We start from the raw sequence: 17,524 nt of genomic DNA, 5'->3' as shown, positions 1-17,524 counted from the left end.
ATTCCAGGAAAACTGGTGGATAGTGTTGTTAAAGAAAGACCTACAAAGCATATAGAAGAATAAGTCCTGAAATGCAAGCAGCGGGGCTTCTGCAAGGATAAGTTCTATCTTACTAAACTCTTCAAGTTCTTTCAGAGTGTCAACAGGCATATAGAGAGGGGTGATACAGTTGACTTTCAAAAAGCTTTTTATAAAACTTCCTCACCAAAGACACCTTCAAATACATGAAATAAGAGGGAAGGTCCTCTTTTGGTTTAGCAAAAGGAACAAAATGTGGGTGGCACTATGGGTTAAACCACAGAGCCTAGGACTTGCCGATCAGAAGGTTGGCAGTTTGAATCCCCGAGACGGGGTGAGCTCCCGTTGCTCAGTCCCGGCTCCTGCCAACCTAGCAGTTCGAAAGCACATCAAAGTGCAAGTAGATAAATAGGTACTGCTCTGGCGGGAAGGTAAACGGCGTTTCCGTGCACTGCTCTGGTTCGCCAGAAGCAGCTTAGTCATGCTGGCCACATGACCTGGAAGCTGTACGCTGGCTCCCTTGGCCAATAAAGCGAGATGAGTGCCGCAACCCCAGAGTCGGACACGACTGGACCTAATGGTCAGGGGCCCCTTTACCTTTAAGGAACAAAAAGCAGAGAGCTGGAATAACTAGGCAGCTGAATCATGGACAGGATTCAAAGTAGGACTAAACGAACCATACAAAATGGTTGGCAAGGGAACAAGTCCCTCCAACCACTGGCTGTGTTGCTGGCTCTGGGAAGCAATGAGCAAAAATGCAAAGCAGGATCCTTAAGATGTGGCTGGTGGACAGCAGCCTGAAGAGCTACTCCCAGTGCTTCCCTTGGCCCTTCTCTGCTGAGCACCCTCACTTACCCCCCACTGGTGCCAGCCACCTGCAGCCCTCCTCCACCCCAACCATACGCTAAAGAGGAGAGGCAGCTTTAGCGCTTAGCACAGTGCAGGCCACTGCCCAAAGAGGCTGCAGCGGCCCCTGGCACCTGTAAATGTGGGGCCAGAGGCACCCTGGGACAACACTGTGGACAGATGCACCTCTTTTGGCTCCATGGGCCCCAACATCTCACCATGTTTGAGTGCTGACACCAGCTCAGCAGCCTGAAGATTGGCAGGGCAAATTGTAGGCGAAGAAGCAAGCCGGAAATTGCAGCTGATGCACTGGAGAGAAGGGCCTGGAGAGCCGAGCCAACGAGCACAAATCCACGATCCAACTAATAGCTGAGGCAATCTTCTTCCGAGCCCCACGCTGCCCTGCCGGCAGCAAGGCCTCCATTTTGCATTAAGTGCTGGAGCCTCTTTTTGCTCTCCGCGGCCACGGCAGGGGTAAAACAACCAAGCGGCTGAAACCCAGCGACCGGTAATAAATTACTGTATTGGATGCCTTTTGTTTTCTCCTGGCTGTGGCTTCGCTGTGTCTTCCCTGCTATCATTACCAATTAAAGTGGGGGCTGCTTTGCTGAGCAGCACCTCGTAATGGCACCCGGCTCCCTCTACTCCAATTGCTCCGGCAAGAAACACCCGAGGTCAAGAAGCTCCTTTGACCTCTCCCGGCTCACTCCCCCTGACCACTCGCGAGGGGAAGCAATCTCCGCCGAACAGATGGACACTTTGGCAGGCTCTATAAAGCTAAAGAATATCAAGATAAATGGAATTGCACTCCCACCTTGCAGCCAGTTTATGAGCATAAAATATTGCTTCACGAAATCAGCAAACATTTTGGACTGGAAAGGCTACCGCTTAGTGATCTGCTTGTACTTGATTACAGAGGCCGGCAGAAATTGCATTTGGTGGCTTGGTGTGTTTTGTTTGTTTGATTTAAGCTGATATCACAAAAATGGGTCCGGATTCATATGCCACAGAAAGTTCTACTTGTTAGAAGCATATTTCAAGGCTGCTTTGTCTGCTCTGTCCTCAGCGTGCTCCCTTTTATGGTTTCTGTAGTTTTTAAATATGTTTTATATTTTATTGTTGGACTTCACCCTGATGTTTTAAGTTATGGCAGCTCAGTAATGCTTAAAAAAAGAAATATAAATGGCAATCTACAAATTGTCTATATTAATATATAAACATTTTCAAGTGGAAAAAAATGATCCCAGACCCAGCATAGAGTGTTCAGAGGCCCAGGAATAACTGAGCATGGAAATGCGCCTTTGTTTGGCATTCAGAAGGCTTTAAATAGCTGTGCTGCGTTATCTTCAAATGAAATGTGAGTTAATTTCAGTGACAGTAAAATTCCATATAAAACCAGGTTTTTTGAATGTCAGTACAGCTTTCTCCTTTTCAAAGATGCCCGTGCCCTTGAAGAGAAGAGTTCTGGTTTGTTTTTCAAGTTCCCAGTCATTTGCGAAGGGTGGGGAGGACCCTTGTGTAACCTCCTTACAGCCAAAGTCTCCCAGTGGGCTCACACAGCAGGGGGGCAGACATGGGACCTTGGGCCAAGAAGCTGTGGGGGACCAGGGGCAGGAGTATAGGGCATGCACACCATGTACCCCCTTGCCCGCCCTGCCAACCTTCAAGCAACCTGATCCTGGAGACAACTCTGAAGGCATCTACCCAGTCCTGCTGTCAGGCTCCAGGACGCTGGACAGCTCCCCAGTGCGGCATATGACTATGGGAGCTGTCCAGCACCCAAAGCCTCAGAGCTGCTGGCTGTGGGCACCCAAGGTGGGAGCGGCAGGCCTATCAGCGCAGAGCTAAGACAGGAGGGTATCTGAGAGGGGCTTCTATGTTCTCATTGACTGCTGCTGCTCTCCACACACATTGCAATGCAAAACAGCTCTGCTTCATTTAGCACACATTTAGGAATAGGAGCAGAATTCATGCAAATGTTGAAGGCTCTACCGGTAGTGGAGCTCAGGCTGGACTTGGGGACCAAAGTCCAGCCTCCACCCTGCCCCCCACTACCAAATGACCACCTGGAGAGTGACAGATTGTGCGGGGGGGGGGGCAGCAAGCAAGCCTGGTCTCAGACCCACCAAGGTTGACACAGCAGCTTTTCATACCTTTAAAACTATTTTATAGGCTAGCAGAGAAGGGAGAGCCAGGCAGGCAAGCAGGTGATTACAGATGCCCATTTCTATATTTTTCCCTCCACTTTAAAAATATTTATTATCCTTTTTTTTTTTTACAAGTAAATGTGCTCAGCTTCAGGGCTGCAGAAGCAAACCTTGTTTTATTCCTGTAGTCTTGGAGATTGAAGAGGGTATAAAACATGAAACGGCACATGCTCAAAGTATTTCTCTTTTTTTTTATCAGGTTGTCCAACCTTTAGTGTGTGTGTTTTGGTGGGGGGCTGTTTATTTTTTGCTCTCATGTGCCAGGAATGTAGGAGCATTTGCAGACCCTGGCATGGCCGGAGAGAAGAGCAGTCTGCTTCCTAACCAGAGTAACACACATGACTGTTTAGTGTGTGTGCGTGTGCTGGAGGACCATTAAGTCCGGGGCTAAAATGATCTAGCTGCAAGACTGGCCTCTACACCAATTTTCTTGTCATTACATTGACCGGGGGTGGGGGCGGGACAGTGGAGGGGCGAGGAGCAGCAGAGACTTCCAAGATTGGGGGAGGGAGCATCGATCCGCTGCCTCCCCCCTTTGCATTGTCTGAAGCTGTCAGGGATAGTCTTTGCTTCCTTCTCTCAGTGAGGCTCACACACCTCCTCCCCAGCCAGGCACTTAAAGCTAGCAGCTCCTGACAACAGAAAGAGATGCTCATAACTGGGAGCTTTGAATCTGGAGGTGCCACTACATTTGTGGGCCTAGATGCTGAACACATTTATTTCTGAAGCCATTTTAACTCTGGGATGTTAGAGAACTATATCAGTGCACTGACATACAAGCTGTAGTTTATTACGTGTTAAATTCACTCACAATTAAGCAATAATAATAATAATAATAATAATAATAATAATAATAATAATACTCAATTCAGTTTCCATTTCCTGCCTCTATGTAATGAAAAACGAAAAACACAGAACCATAACAATAGGGGGAGGACTCTTGGTTTAGGAGAAAAATCAGGACTCTTTGTTTAGGAGAAAAATCTCTTAAACTAAGAGTCCTCTCCCTATTGTTATGCTTCTGTGTTTTTCATTTTTCATTTCATAGAAGCAGAAAATGGAAACTGGATTGAGCAAAGAATTGAGCAAAGTAAATATTTTCCTCTGCTGCATGCGCAGCACTGGAACTCCTCCTCTCTTCTGTTTTTTGGGTGGTGGGGAGCAGCGATCATTTTTAAAGGTTGGCTGGTACCTGCACAATCAAACCCTTGTGCTGCAAAATGATTTAGATGGTTGCCCCGCACAGAGCATAGAGCCATACAATTGAGCACATCCATAATTGAGAGATCAGTTTGGGTGCATCAATTTTTGGCCTCGCACAGGGTGCCATATTATGAAAATTTACCAAAGACCACCCCTCATGTGGTGCCATGGAAGCCCCATGCCCAGTGGCATAGCGTGGGGGGTGCAGGGGGGGCCGGCCGCACCGGGCGCAACATCTGGGGGTTAGGGTCAGGGGGCACAAATCCACGGGTTAGGGGGTGCAAATTACTTGCCTTGCCCCGGGTGCTGACAACCCACGCTATGCCACTGCCCATGCCCAAGCCTTCTTGCTACCCCTAGCCAGGTATTCTGTCACTAAGGAGTGCCAGGTCACAGCTTGGCTAGATGGCAATGATCAGCACCAGGCCATAGAGGAAGCCACACTGTCAGGGAGGCCAAGAGGTCCACAGAAGAGGAATCTGTTCTAAGAAGCAAAAATCGCCCAGTAAAAAATTCAAAAATCCACAGTTGGGTGATGTCTTTATTAGGGCCAATGACAGCGTCACAGAATAGTGGCAGGCTTTTGGAAAGTTGCTTGGTACTAATAAATGTCTTACTGCCCAGCTGTGGATTTTGTAGGACTTTTAATAACAGCCAGGGGAAAAACAAGCAGAGTTAGACAGTTGTTCCAGCTCTAAAACAGAGGCAACCGATTGTATGCAGAAATGCAATTGTAATGCCTGAAACCAAGTGTATCTCTTTGCTTTCATGTGGATTTATGTGCAATTTCGTTTAGGATCACAGATCTACCGATAGAAAAATATCTACTTTGCCAGCATTTGTTGCCTGGTTTAGTCTGCACATGCACACATACACACACAAACAAACCAACCCTGCTTTTAAACAGTAGCTAGGTCTTCCTTTCTAAATGGCAGATCACCTTATATAAACCCGGAAGGAGAACTGAAAAAGAAAAAGAGCAGGTTGCTTTGAACGAGAGGCCAGTATTGATTTTCTCTCCTCTGCAGCAAAGCACCTCCCCCCCCCCAATCCCATTCAGCGACTGTCAAAACCTCCCTTTAACAGCTGGAGTCAAATTGTGCTATTTACAGCAAGAGCCCTTGTCAAGTGGACCGTAAGTATTCTAACAATACCCTATTCAAATAGGCTTCACCACACAAATTGTCGCCTCTCCCCCTGTCAGTGACTGAGGCAAATGCTGAGGGTCTGGTTTTGGGGAGAGACCCCTTCACCCCCCCCCCCATTCAGAGTGGCGCTTTCTCTGGCAAACAACGATGCCACACGTGAGGGGGCCTTTTGATGCTGGAAATAATTAAAACCTGTTTAAGTACTGTATATCAAGGGAATTTGATGACACGCATGCTTCGTTTTGCACTGACCAGTGGCGTAGCGTGGGGGGTGCAGGGGGGGCGGCCGCACCGGGCGCAACATCTGGGGGTTAGGGTTAGGGGGCGCAAATCCACGGGTTAGGGGGCGCAAATTACTTGCCTTGCCCCGGGTGCTGACAACCCACGCTACGCCACTGGCACTGACGGCACTTGTCCCACTCAGAGGAACAGGGCCAACTTTATCTTCTGGGCACACGTCCCAGTTCCACACCAAAAATCACCCAAACAGCCCTCAGTCCTGGTGGCTGCAATTTCCATGAGGACAAATATGTTGATACAGAGAATCTGCTTCAGAGGCTGGCCAGCCATGAGGTACAAGAAAGGGGCCACACAGCCTGCCTCAAGCACTTAAACATTTTTTTCCATGGGAGGCATTTAAGCCCGTGGTTAACTCTCCCTTTTCTGGAATTCAATGAGACTTCAAAGTGCTGGAGTGTGGCTAGGTCATTCCTTGCTATTTTAGAGCTCTGTTTTCAGTGGAGACCTTTTCAGTCTCCCAGCAGATCCATTTTATGATTTGCAGAATTAAGCACCGAACCTGGTTCGAAATCTCATTAGCCACATACATTTAAATAGCGTTATCATCTTACTACTACTACTACTGTTCTTCATCAGTCATCGTTTAGTCTATATAGTGTTATATCAAAGAGGGTGATTATCATGTCTAATAGCTGCTCCTAATCAACAAGAGATGATGGGCAGTCACCATTAAATACCTAAATACTAAATGATCCTTCTACATGTGCAAAGATAGGGAACAATCGAGGCTCTTTCCCCACCAAAAAGCCAAAGCTTTTCGAGCCACTGTTGTATATGTAAAACTCATAGACTTACTTTTCATCAAGCACAATATAGTTATATTTCGTATATTTACTGGTCAAGATGTCTTGTTAGATGTGCTAGTTTCATCTGTAGTTGGTGGTTCTGAGGCATGATCAATAACAAATTGGAGGGGCTTCTATAGTTTAAGTAGTATTTACCATATTTTCCCATGTATAAGACAACCTTTCTTCTGAATTTTTTTGTGATAAATTGAGGGTCGTCTTATAGAATCATAGAATCATAGAGTTGGAAGAGACCACAAGGGCCATCGAGTCCAACCCCCTGCCAAGCAGGAAACACCATCAGAGCACTCCTGACATATGGTTGTCAAGCCTCTGCTTAAAGACCTCCAAAGTCGGAGACTCCACCACACTCCTTGGCAGCAAATTCCACTGTCAAACAGCTCTTACTGTCAGGAAGTTCTTCCTAATGTTTAGGTGGAATCTTCTTTCTTGTAGTTTGGATCCATTGCTCCGTGTCCGCTTCTCTGGAGCAGCAGGAAACAACCTTTCTCCCTCCTCTGTGACATCCTTTTATATATTTGAACATGGCTATCATATCACCCCTTAACCTCCTCTTCTCCAGGCTAAACATGCCCAGCTCCCTTAGCCGTTCCTCATAAGGCATCGTTTCCAGGCCTTTGACCATTTTGGTTGCCCTCCTCTGGACACGTTCCAGTTTGTCAGTGTACACGGCAAACTGGAAACTTATACACGGGTTAATATGCTAAGTAAGTAAGGGCTGGTGCTGCGGCAGTAGCAGGGAAATGTCGGAGAGGAGGCTGCTTACCTGCTCTTCCTGGCTTAGGAAGAGTATTTGGTGAGTGCCAGTATGCGGTGTATTATGGCACCAGTTCCGTCAGCCAGAGTGGGGGATCGTCAAAAAGCTGCTCAACAGCTCAGCGAACTTACAAAAGAAGCTCAACAACTGTTGAGGGCTCCCAAAAATAGGGGTCGTCTTATACATGGGGTTGTGTAATACACTGAAAAATACAGTATATGGACTTGTTATCAATTTACAGAGCAAGTTCACTCCCAGCCAACATCCTGAACCCATAAGGATTCAGCCTTCTAGCCAGCGTGGAACCTGGGCTAAAGTGGCCAGTTACAAGATCAGCGCAGGCCTCGGCTCTTGCAGGCAAAATCCGCTTTAATGTTTTAATGTTCTCCTGAATGGTGCTTTTGTAACACCATTCCTTCCAGAGAGGGGGGCGGGAAAGCAACTTTGGGTCATGTGGCATCAAGGTAGGTTTCCTGAGTGCTGTCAAAGATCCATGGCCGGGGTTTGCACCAGGGAACCTTTTAGGTCCTTTCCAACTCTACAATTCTGCAATTCTTTGATCCGAAGTCTCCCCTTTCCGTGCACTCACCTGATGGTGGGAAGACTTTTCTCGATGAGCGAGGCTGCTGTAGGAAAGAGTAGCGATTTTATAGGAGTTGGAAGATTGGCCATCCAGGTTTTCCTGCTTAGGTGTGTCTTCTTCAAAGACGGCCGACAGAGAATCTGCCGCTGCCATGACTGAGTCCTCACAGCAAGCAAGGATTGCCTGAGCAACTTCCCCAGTTTCATGGCGCTCGAGACTTCCTGGGCAGAGGAGAAATAGTGGTTTGAGAAATTTACAGGCAGCGGAGCATAACTTCACATAAGCAGAGCAGGAGCTCCAGGGCAGAATCAGGGCCAAGAAGGTAAGTTGTAGCTGGACAAGTTCATTCACCAAGGTGAGCATTAAGACTGCTCCATGGATGGCTGTTTAATGGTACCAAGCAAAAAGCCAGCTACAGAATCATACTGCACCTGCCTGCTCAGATGGGAAGTCCCACTGAGCGCAATATTCTGAAGGAAGTTGGTATAGGATTTTGTCAGCTCTGTAAGGGGCTTAAAGAACTTCCCAAAGGGATTCTCTGCCAAAAGCTGAACCCATGCCAGGTATATAAACATACAAGGCCTATAGCATAACTACAGTCACAAAGTTAAGAAGAACCACCCCTCACCATTGCCATTTCTGCCTCCAGTTTATGCCAGGAATCACACCATTTAAGCCACCCACATGGTTGGTCCCCATACACAGCTGCTGTGAATGGCATAATTAATAACTGTAATAGGGGATTGTTATAGACGCACACTTAAATGATAAGAAATCAATGGATATAATCATCACATTTTATTCCCTTTCCGGTGAGCAGCTGATTAATTTAATTCTAATGTAGAAGCAGCATAGGATTCTACCTTATATCAAATCATATTGTAACGAGCAACAACAGGATTTCTTACCCACCCTTCATAAGGTCCCTGGGTGGGTTGCAACTCTTTGGAAATGCAACATGAAAAGCAGTTGGAACCATTTACATTTGGTGCACCTCATTCCATGTTTTCCATGTGCTTCCAGGGACTTTCCAGCATCTGAAATGGTGCTCAGGGCAACCAGAGTGTAAGGGAGGCTTGTTTCATTCTCCCATATTTTTTTCACCCTGGAAGCTGCCTGCCCAAATCGCCTTCCGTCTCTCAGCAGAAACACTTCATAACTTACAGGTTAGCCTGGAGACTCCAGTCAATAGTCAGCCTCCATTCAGCATTTGAATGCTGCCCCCTAGTGTTCCAGGTATCAAATGACAAGAGGTAGATGGTCCATTTTTTGCTGTATCTTTTCTTCGCAAGTGCATCTTTCCCATCGCTCATGTATGCTCCATCCTGCTGACATTTGCACAGATAGGAGGGACCAGGCCTCTGACTTCAGGAAACCAAGACTCTCTGGCTGACTCCTTGAATTGTTTTCACTGGAAGACCAAAGCCACTGAAGGCCTCAATTTTCCTCCTTCCCTTTCTGTAATATCCTATCGCTCTTTTCATTGAGAGAGGTCTTCTTCTTCCTCCTCTTCCTCCTCCTCCTCCTCCTCCTCTTCGCTTCCTCTTTGGGACCATCCACACTTTCATTGGTCCCTGATTTCAAGTCACAAATCTGAGAGGGTTTTATTTATTTATTTTATTTTTGTCTGTGGCTTTTCCTGGGAAAACCTGTAATTCACTGCTGAATCGGAACAAATGTCAACCCACAGAAAACCCGATTGGTGGTTGTTCCGATTCAGCAACAAACAGTGGGTTTTCCCAGGGAAAGCAGGGGGACAAAACAAACAAAACACTCAAACCTATCACTTGAAATCATGGACCAAAGAAAATGTGGAAGGTCCCTCTGCTAGACTTTCTTACAGCCATTCTGAGCTGGGATTTTTTTTTTCTTTCAAAAATATTGTTGCATGGAAATCATAGCACAACAGTGAACTATCTCAGAAGGCACCAAGCACTTATCTGTTCATTTAAGGAAGTTTTGATATAGGAAAATAAACCAGTAAGACAAAGGCCTTCGGTTACAACCAAAACACAGAGGAAATGGCCCAGTTTTCTGCTGATCTGGAGACTAACAGTCTGGTCATCAGGGGCATCGTACCCATAGAGGTTAGTGGTGTGGGGCACCAGGGCACCAAGTTCTGGAGGGCACCAGGGAAGAGGCAGAGGCTGGACACAGCACCTCCTGGCATCAGCTCGCCACCCTCACCTGCCTCCGCCATGCTGCGCTGAAGCCAAGCTGGAGCCTCTGTCTGCCACGGCCACCATGGCACAAAGCAGCCAGCTGAGCCAGAAGGTGCCGCGTCCAGCCTCCGCCTCTTCCCCACAGGAGGAGCCGCCCTCCAGCCACTGTCCGCCTCCTCCAGCCCCGCCGGCAGTGCCGTCCTCCCTAAAAAAACCTCTGAGAAACCCGGGGGGGCCACTGGAGGCAGCTTTGCACCATGGCACCAGATATGCTTAAGACCAGCCCTGCTGGTCATATATCCATAGCAGTGACCAGAGGAAGGAGCACAGAGAGAAGAAACGCCATAGTATATGTACAGCAGCACAACCAGCCGCCTCTGTCTGCCTCAGCTGCAACAAAACATGTCTCTCTCATATGAGTCTCTACAGCCACAGCAGGCCCTGTAAACTTCCAACAGTTTGACTTCAACCCCCCCCAAAAAAAATGGTGTACTCTTCCATTGTCTCCTGAGACAAACGGATGCCAGCTTCTGGTCTTCATAAACATGGGCTTTCATTCCCAACAGGGCAGTGGGTGTGCAGGGAATGTTTGTTTCTGATTTAGCACTAAAGAGTGGGTTTTCCCCTGGGAATGTGGCAAGACAAGCAGAACGACCTGTGCTTTCTAGGCATGGGACAAGCAGAATTGTCATTGAGCCCTCTGTTTTGATATATGTATCTCGTGTTTGTGTGTGTGTAGCATAATAGAATAGAATCATAGAATCATAGAGTTGGAAGAGACCACAAGGGCCATCAAGTCCAACCCCCTGCCAAGCAGGAAACACCATCAGAGCACTCCTGACATATGGTTGTCAAGCCTCTGCTTAAAGACCTCCAAAGTAGGAGACTCCACCACACTCCTTGGCAGCAAATTCCACTGTCGAACAGCTCTTACTGTCAGGAAGTTCTTCCTAATGTTTAGGTGGAATCTTCTTTTTTGTAGCTTGGATCCATTGCTCCGTGTCCGCTTCTCTGGAGCAGCAGAAAACAACCTTTCTCCCTCCTCTATGTGACATCCTTTTATATATTTGAACATGGCTATCATATCACCCCTTAACCTCCTTTTCTCCAGCCTAAACATGCCCAGCTCCCTTAGCCGTTCCTCATAAGGCATCGTTTCCAGGCCTTTGACCATTTTGGTTGCCCTCCTCTGGACACGTTCCAGTTTGTCAGTGTCCTTCTTGAACTGTGGTGCCCAGAACTGGACACAGTACACCAGGTGAGGTCTGACCAGAGCAGAATACAGTGGGGTGTGTGTGTGTACATGCATATTGATAATACGAATGATCAAATAATGGCAAAAAGTACAAATAAGTCATTTAAAAATCCAGCAAACCCAAATGTCCAGAATGCAGACAGACTCATAGTCAAGCATCGCAGCACAGATATTTCCTTCATGCTTGTTCCAACCAAAGCAGAGTGCAGGAAGGTGCCATAAGCTTACAGAGCTCCCTGAAAACACCTAATGGTTCCATAATTGGATTATATGCCTCTTTAAAGGAATGTCAGCTTTCCCTCAAGGCAAAGTTTGTTAACTTGGGGGAGAGGGAGGGGGAGAGATGGAGGCCATGTGCCCAGTTTCTAAAGGCAATCCACTTGGTTCCTAGAAAGGATGTTGCAATTTTCTTTGGGGCCACACTCTGACCCTTTCTTGGGTCCAGAGCATGAGAAAGAATAGCAGAAATCTGAGCATGTACAGAGTTAATTTCCTTCCCGGCTGACTAGGTAAAGTAAAGGTAAAGGACCCCTGGATAGTTAAGTCCAGTCAAACTTGACTAGGGGATGTGTCACTCATCTCCACATTCAGGCCAAGGGAGTCGGCGTTTGTCCACAGATAGCCTGGCATGCTCTGGTCCATGGGGTCACGAAGAGTCAGACACGACTAAACGACTAAACAACAACAACAAGCTTTCTGGGTCACATGGCCAGCATGACTAAACCGCTTCTGGTGCAACGGGACACTGTGGCGAGTGCCAGAGCACACAGAAATGCAATTTACCTTCCTGTTGCAGTGGTGCCTATTTATCTACTCGCACTGGTATGCTTTCAGACTGCTAGGTTGGCAGGAGCTTGGGCTTGCTGATCAGAAGGTGGGCAGTTTGAACTGCTGACTACGAACAAGCAGCTCCTGCATGCCTCTGCTTAAGGTCCCAGAGTGTCTTGCAGATGGGGTGGGCATGATAAGCCCCCAAACATGTGTTCCCCTCCTGGACACCCTAGTATTTCTCATTTAGAAACACAGCCTGAGTGTGAAGTGGCGGAGGTCTGACTCTTTCACCCAGTGCTAGGCTTGTCATAAAGACCTGTAATTTACTTGGAACCAGGAGAACTGTAGCTCAAATGAGTCTGTTGCTGGATGTTTGCAAATTGGCAGGAAATGTCACAATCATCTCAGAACATGCATGGATTTATTTATTTATTTATTTATTTATTTATTTATTTATTTTTAAAAGCACGTTGTTACAAGTCTATATTTTATGTAGTAGATACACAAGCATGTCCAAAACAGTAAGTAAACTGTTTCAATAGCAATCATCCAGACTATAAAAGGACTCAAATTTTATATGCTGATTTATGTAGGGTATGATTTCCTCAACCAGCCTTCTTTCCCATGCCAGGGGCCCTGATCCATGGATTCTTGCAGCAGAGCAGATACTTGAAAAGTATGCACACAATACTTGAAAAGTATGTTTTAAAAAGGAACTGGTCCTAGTTCAAGTTCATCCTTTCCAAAAAGGAACTAGTTCCTCTTTTTACAAAACGAACTGGTTCAAATTCATCCTAAAGGGGTTTTTTATGCCCTTTCAGGTCAGGTGGCAAGAGCATGGTGGCATTGGGGAAGCACTGCAGAGCAACTCAGAATGATGTGTGGATGACCCGGTATAAATCCACCACTGAGGCACTATTGTTGCATCAGTGTCACAGTGCTGCAGAATGCACCCAAAGGAGAGGAAAAACGCTAGAGGGACCCCAATGCTCAGCCTTTCCCAAGCATTTGTCTAAGGGATTCCTATATAGCAATGAGTCTTCATCCTGCAGAGTTGCTTATGGGGTGTTTACACGTCTTCCCAATATTAATTCATTCAGACACACTTTTCAATGCATTTCCCCATTGCTTTCCGAACACCCAAAAGTCTGTGTTTTGTTGTGTTTTTAAAGTGGATTTGTTATGGCAGGGTGTCAAGAGTACTTTAATTTAAATCAGGGGTCAGCAAGGTTTACCTCGCCTGGGCCAGTTTGCTCCAGTGAAGATCCTTCCGTGGGCCAAATCGTGCCCACCTGGCCGCAATTTCTGGCGTCTGCGTCTCCACAGATGAGATTTCCGGCGCTGCGGAATCAAGGCCCTGTGCTGTGCAGTGCCGGTTTAGCGCAGTGTGGGGGGACTCACCGAGGGGGCAGCTCGGTTTGGGGGCAGCTCGTGGGCGAGTTAAACGACCCCCGTGGTCTACTTGTGGCCCATGGGCCTTAGGTTGCTGACCCCTGATTTAAATGCAGAAAGTTCCGGTATGTGCTTGAATCACTCCTGCAATAAAGGGGCAGCCTGGAGACACCCTTTATCAGTGTCGGCTGACTCAGTGTCACCAGAAATGGAGAGGGCTTGTGCCTCTTGCTCTGCCTCAGGCAACTGGCCAGCGCAGCAAGGCCTCTGAAGTCTGGCTAATCATTCACTATTCAAAGTTAAATTGCTGACAGTTATGACTGGCCTTTTCTCTAACTCTGGCATTTCAAACAGAGTTTGTGTAGTGGTTGGGAGTTACTCGTGCGTAATCCTGCCCCGTTTGAGCATTAGATTGCCTGGTTAAACCCTCCGGACTACGCAGCCCATATTAGCGTGGCTGCCCTTAGTCACTTGTAGAATCTGTCTGTGGGCGTTTCTTAAAGCGCTGCCAACATAAGAGATGTTTGACGCCCAATTGTCTCCGCCTCTCACTGCGCGGGAGTCTCCTGCGCAGGGTGGGCGTGGGCAGCGGGGTGCTTGGGCTCTCCTCACTAACTTCCAATGAAGAGTCCTGGAGCCCCTGCACCTCGCTGTCCCGTTGCTCTCCTGGATCCCTGGTGTTACACTCATTCTCTTCCCCTTCTTCCCAGCTGAGTCTCCCTCTAGCGCTGGGACCTTCTCCTGCAGAATCAGAGACCCTCTCCTTCTCCCGTGCCTCTGATGGCAGTTCCCTGACAGTTTGCCTCTGCTAGCTGCTTCTCCAGGCTGGTGGGGTCCCTTGTGTTTTACAAAGATGGCGGGGAAAGAGAGAGGTCTTACCGGTCTCAATATCCCAGACGTAAACGGAATCATCTTCGCATCCAACCACCAAGAGATTTTCCACAGGGTGCCACCGTAGCCTCTTCACAGGGGAAAGGTGTTTCCTGGCGTGCATGAGGCAGGCTCGCTCTTGTATGTGCAGAAGCACCACAGAATGGTCATCGCTACACAAGCAGCACACGATCCGGTGCCCTCTGAACTGCAAAGAAGGATAATGCCAAGCTGAGCCATTCAGAAGCCTGCACAAACACCAAAGTGTGCTAAGGGGAGTGTGTGTGGATATGTGAAACATATAAAGGGAGCGGACTTCTTTGTAGGAAACCACTGTGAATAAGGCAAAAGCTTGAGTTTCTGAATGGACTGTGCTTTGCATGACACTCCAGGTGGAACAGAAATGCATTTAATGCATTCAAAGTGGTGGTGCTGACCTTTAAAGCCCTAAACGGCCTTGGCCCAGTATACCTGAAGGAGCGTCTCCACTCCCATCATTCTGCCTGGATACTGAGGTCCAGCGCCGAGGGCCTTCTGGTGGTTCCCTCCCTGCAAGAAGCAAAACTACAGGGAACCAGGCAGAGGGCCTTCTCGGTAGTGACACCCGCCCTGTGGAACGCCCTCCCACCAGATGTCAAAGACATAAACAACTACAGTGGTACCTCGGGTTACATACGCTTCAGGTTACATACGCTTCAGGTTACAGACTCCGCTAACCCAGAAATAGTACCTCGGGGTAAGAACTTTGCTTCAGGATGAGAACAGAAATCGTGCTCCAGTGGCGCAGCGGCAGCAGGAGGCCCCATTAGCTAAAGTGGTGCTTCAGGTTAAGAACAGTTTCAGGTTAAGAACGGACCTCCGAAATGAATTAAGTACTTAACCCAAGTTACCACTGTACCTGACATTTAGAAGACATCTGAAGGCAGCCCTGTTCAGGGAAGTTTTTAATGTGTGACATTTTAATGTATTTTTAATCTTTGTTGGAAGCTGCCCAGAGTGGCTGGGGAAACCCAGCCAGATGGGTGGGGTACAGAAAATAAATTATTATTATTATTATTATTATTATTATTATTATTATTATTATTATTATTATTTACAAGTAGCAGAGGCAGCCTGAGCACGTCTGAGGAGGGTCTGAGCTCCTGGCATCCAGCCAAGTTGCCTGCTTCTGTCTCCCGGGATCCAGTCAGATTTCTGCTCATCCTGCCCCCCCCCTCAAAATTGCTACATGGGAATGTGTACATACAGCCTGTTGCCCTTGGAATAGGACAGGAGGGGAAATAATAAGGCCGTTACACTGGGATTCCAATTACACACCTGTAAATAAAGCACACTTGTGCAAAATGAGTCCAATTTCACACCCTTAACAGCTTTACCTAATGGATGCTGAGCACAGGGTTTTAGTCGTCTAGAGGCACTGGAAATGTAGTTATGAAGCTCATTCCTTGCCTTAAGACAGGCTCAGCTCCATACAAAGCACCCCCAGTGGGCAACTTCTTGAAATATCGAGGGAAGAGACAGTGCCACGGAACACCCTTAAGCAGCAACTGACCCCACATCTGAACTGCTTGACTCCTTCTCTCAGTGGAAAAAAAACCATCAATGGCAAAAAGATGACAGACACCTCTCTCTTCCCTAAGAACTCCTTTGTTGGTTGGTTCTGTGAAATCGAATTTCAAGCCTTGTGAAGTCTAAATCTGGCCAGATGAGGGCACTGTGGCAAGGCTGAATGAATCACAGGAAGACGCAAAGGCTTCATCTCATAAATTCCACATGAAACCCTGACTTTCATCCATTATTTTGATTGCAGACCTCCTTGTGCCAAGGGCTCAGAACAAAGAGGCAGAAGCAGCTGTAGAGACCAACTGGGACTGCTCTGGGGAGGTGAAGGTCTGGGTGGCCATCCTCTTTCCCCTCCCACTTCACGGTACCCAAAGCCCACTGTCTTCACCACCTCCAACCCCTTGGGGCTAGCACTGGCTGGCTGGCCTGGCAGGACCCCCATACCCTGTGCTTTGGTTTATCTGCAGTGGGTAGGGAATGTCTTGGGGTTTTTTGCTGAGGAGCAGAGAGAAATTGCTTTAAATAGTATGGGCTGCTTCTCTGGGGTAACTGAGGGGTGCCATTGACAGATTTTTAGTAAACAGAGGCACTTTTAATTGGCAGAGCTTGCACCCCTGGTCATCTACATGCAAAGAAGAGACAGATAAAAATGTTTTTAATTTTACAGTAGAAAAAGTACAAAATACGTAATGAAATTAAGAACAACAAAAAACCAAAAACTAATTGCAAGCTCATTCTTCATGGCATATGTCAAAAGCCAGATGCAATTAAATCCTAGGTCAGTGAGCTGAGCAAGCAGTTGTGTCATGTGTGGACAATGCATGCTGTTATATTATTATTATTATTATTATCATCATCATCATCATCATTATTGAATTTATTTTGTTTACTGTCTGGTGGGTGCAAAGAATAGGCCTTTGCATCACCTGTCATGCTGCTGAGTGCTGGATTTCCTTCTCCCCAGGGGAAAATAAAATCTGACCCTGCCTGTTGCTGTTGTCCTCAAAGTCTTGCCCAAGAACTCAGGCAGGAGGGTAGACTAAGCCCTGTCTCTTCTCTCCTTCCAGAAAGACCCATCTCCCTTATACCCATCTCCCTTATGCTCTTTACTTACCCTGTAGTTCTCTGAAGACAACAGCAGATTTGTGACGGGACCAGCTTGCAGTGAAAAGCAATGCAATAATTCCCCGGTGAAAATGTCCCACCAGACCACACTGGAGTCCTGGCTCCCAGACATCAGCCAGCTGGGATCAAACCGGGCTGATCGGCCATGGAGGTAAAGTAAGGAGGTCACGCTGGTGCTGTGATGGCTGAGTATTCTGTGAGGCAGAGTGTCTGAAAGAACGAGGAGAGAGAGAGAGAGAGAGAGAGAGAGAGAGAGAGAGAGAGAGAAGGAAGTCAACAATGAAAGCAGAGCCCAACAGGGGCTAACTCTCTCCTGACAGAAAAGAGTGAAGGTCATCTGGCCAGAAACTGTGGCCACCTTTGCACAGGAGAAGTGTTAATAATGCACCATGAGCAGAAGAATTACAGTGGTACTTCTGGATACGAACAGGATCCGTTCCGGAGCCCCGTTTGCATCCAGAAGCAAACGCAACCCGCGTCTGAGCCTCTGTGTAGGTCTGTGCAACAGGAGCTCACCC

General features: G+C 47.4%; 1 protein-coding gene across 1 annotated transcript in view; it reads right to left on the bottom strand.

The window, feature by feature from the left end:
* WDR72 (WD repeat domain 72) overlaps nt 1-17,524 on the bottom strand; it is an 84,860-nt gene that overhangs the window by 45,952 nt on the left and 21,384 nt on the right. Inside the window, exons 12-14 of the mRNA XM_082198934.1 lie at nt 16,996-17,216; nt 14,328-14,526; nt 7,875-8,089 (exon numbers count right to left, since the gene is read on the bottom strand). Of these exons, the coding sequence (XP_082055060.1) occupies nt 7,875-8,089; nt 14,328-14,526; nt 16,996-17,216 (635 nt within the window). The remainder of the gene's footprint in view (nt 1-7,874; nt 8,090-14,327; nt 14,527-16,995; nt 17,217-17,524) is intronic.

This window comes from Podarcis vaucheri (assembly GCF_965113315.1).
Source record: "Podarcis vaucheri genome assembly, chromosome: 14".
Lineage (NCBI taxonomy): Eukaryota > Metazoa > Chordata > Lepidosauria > Squamata > Lacertidae > Podarcis > Podarcis vaucheri.
Note: the sequence above shows the minus strand (reverse complement) of the source record. Positions and strands in the feature narration are given on the sequence as shown.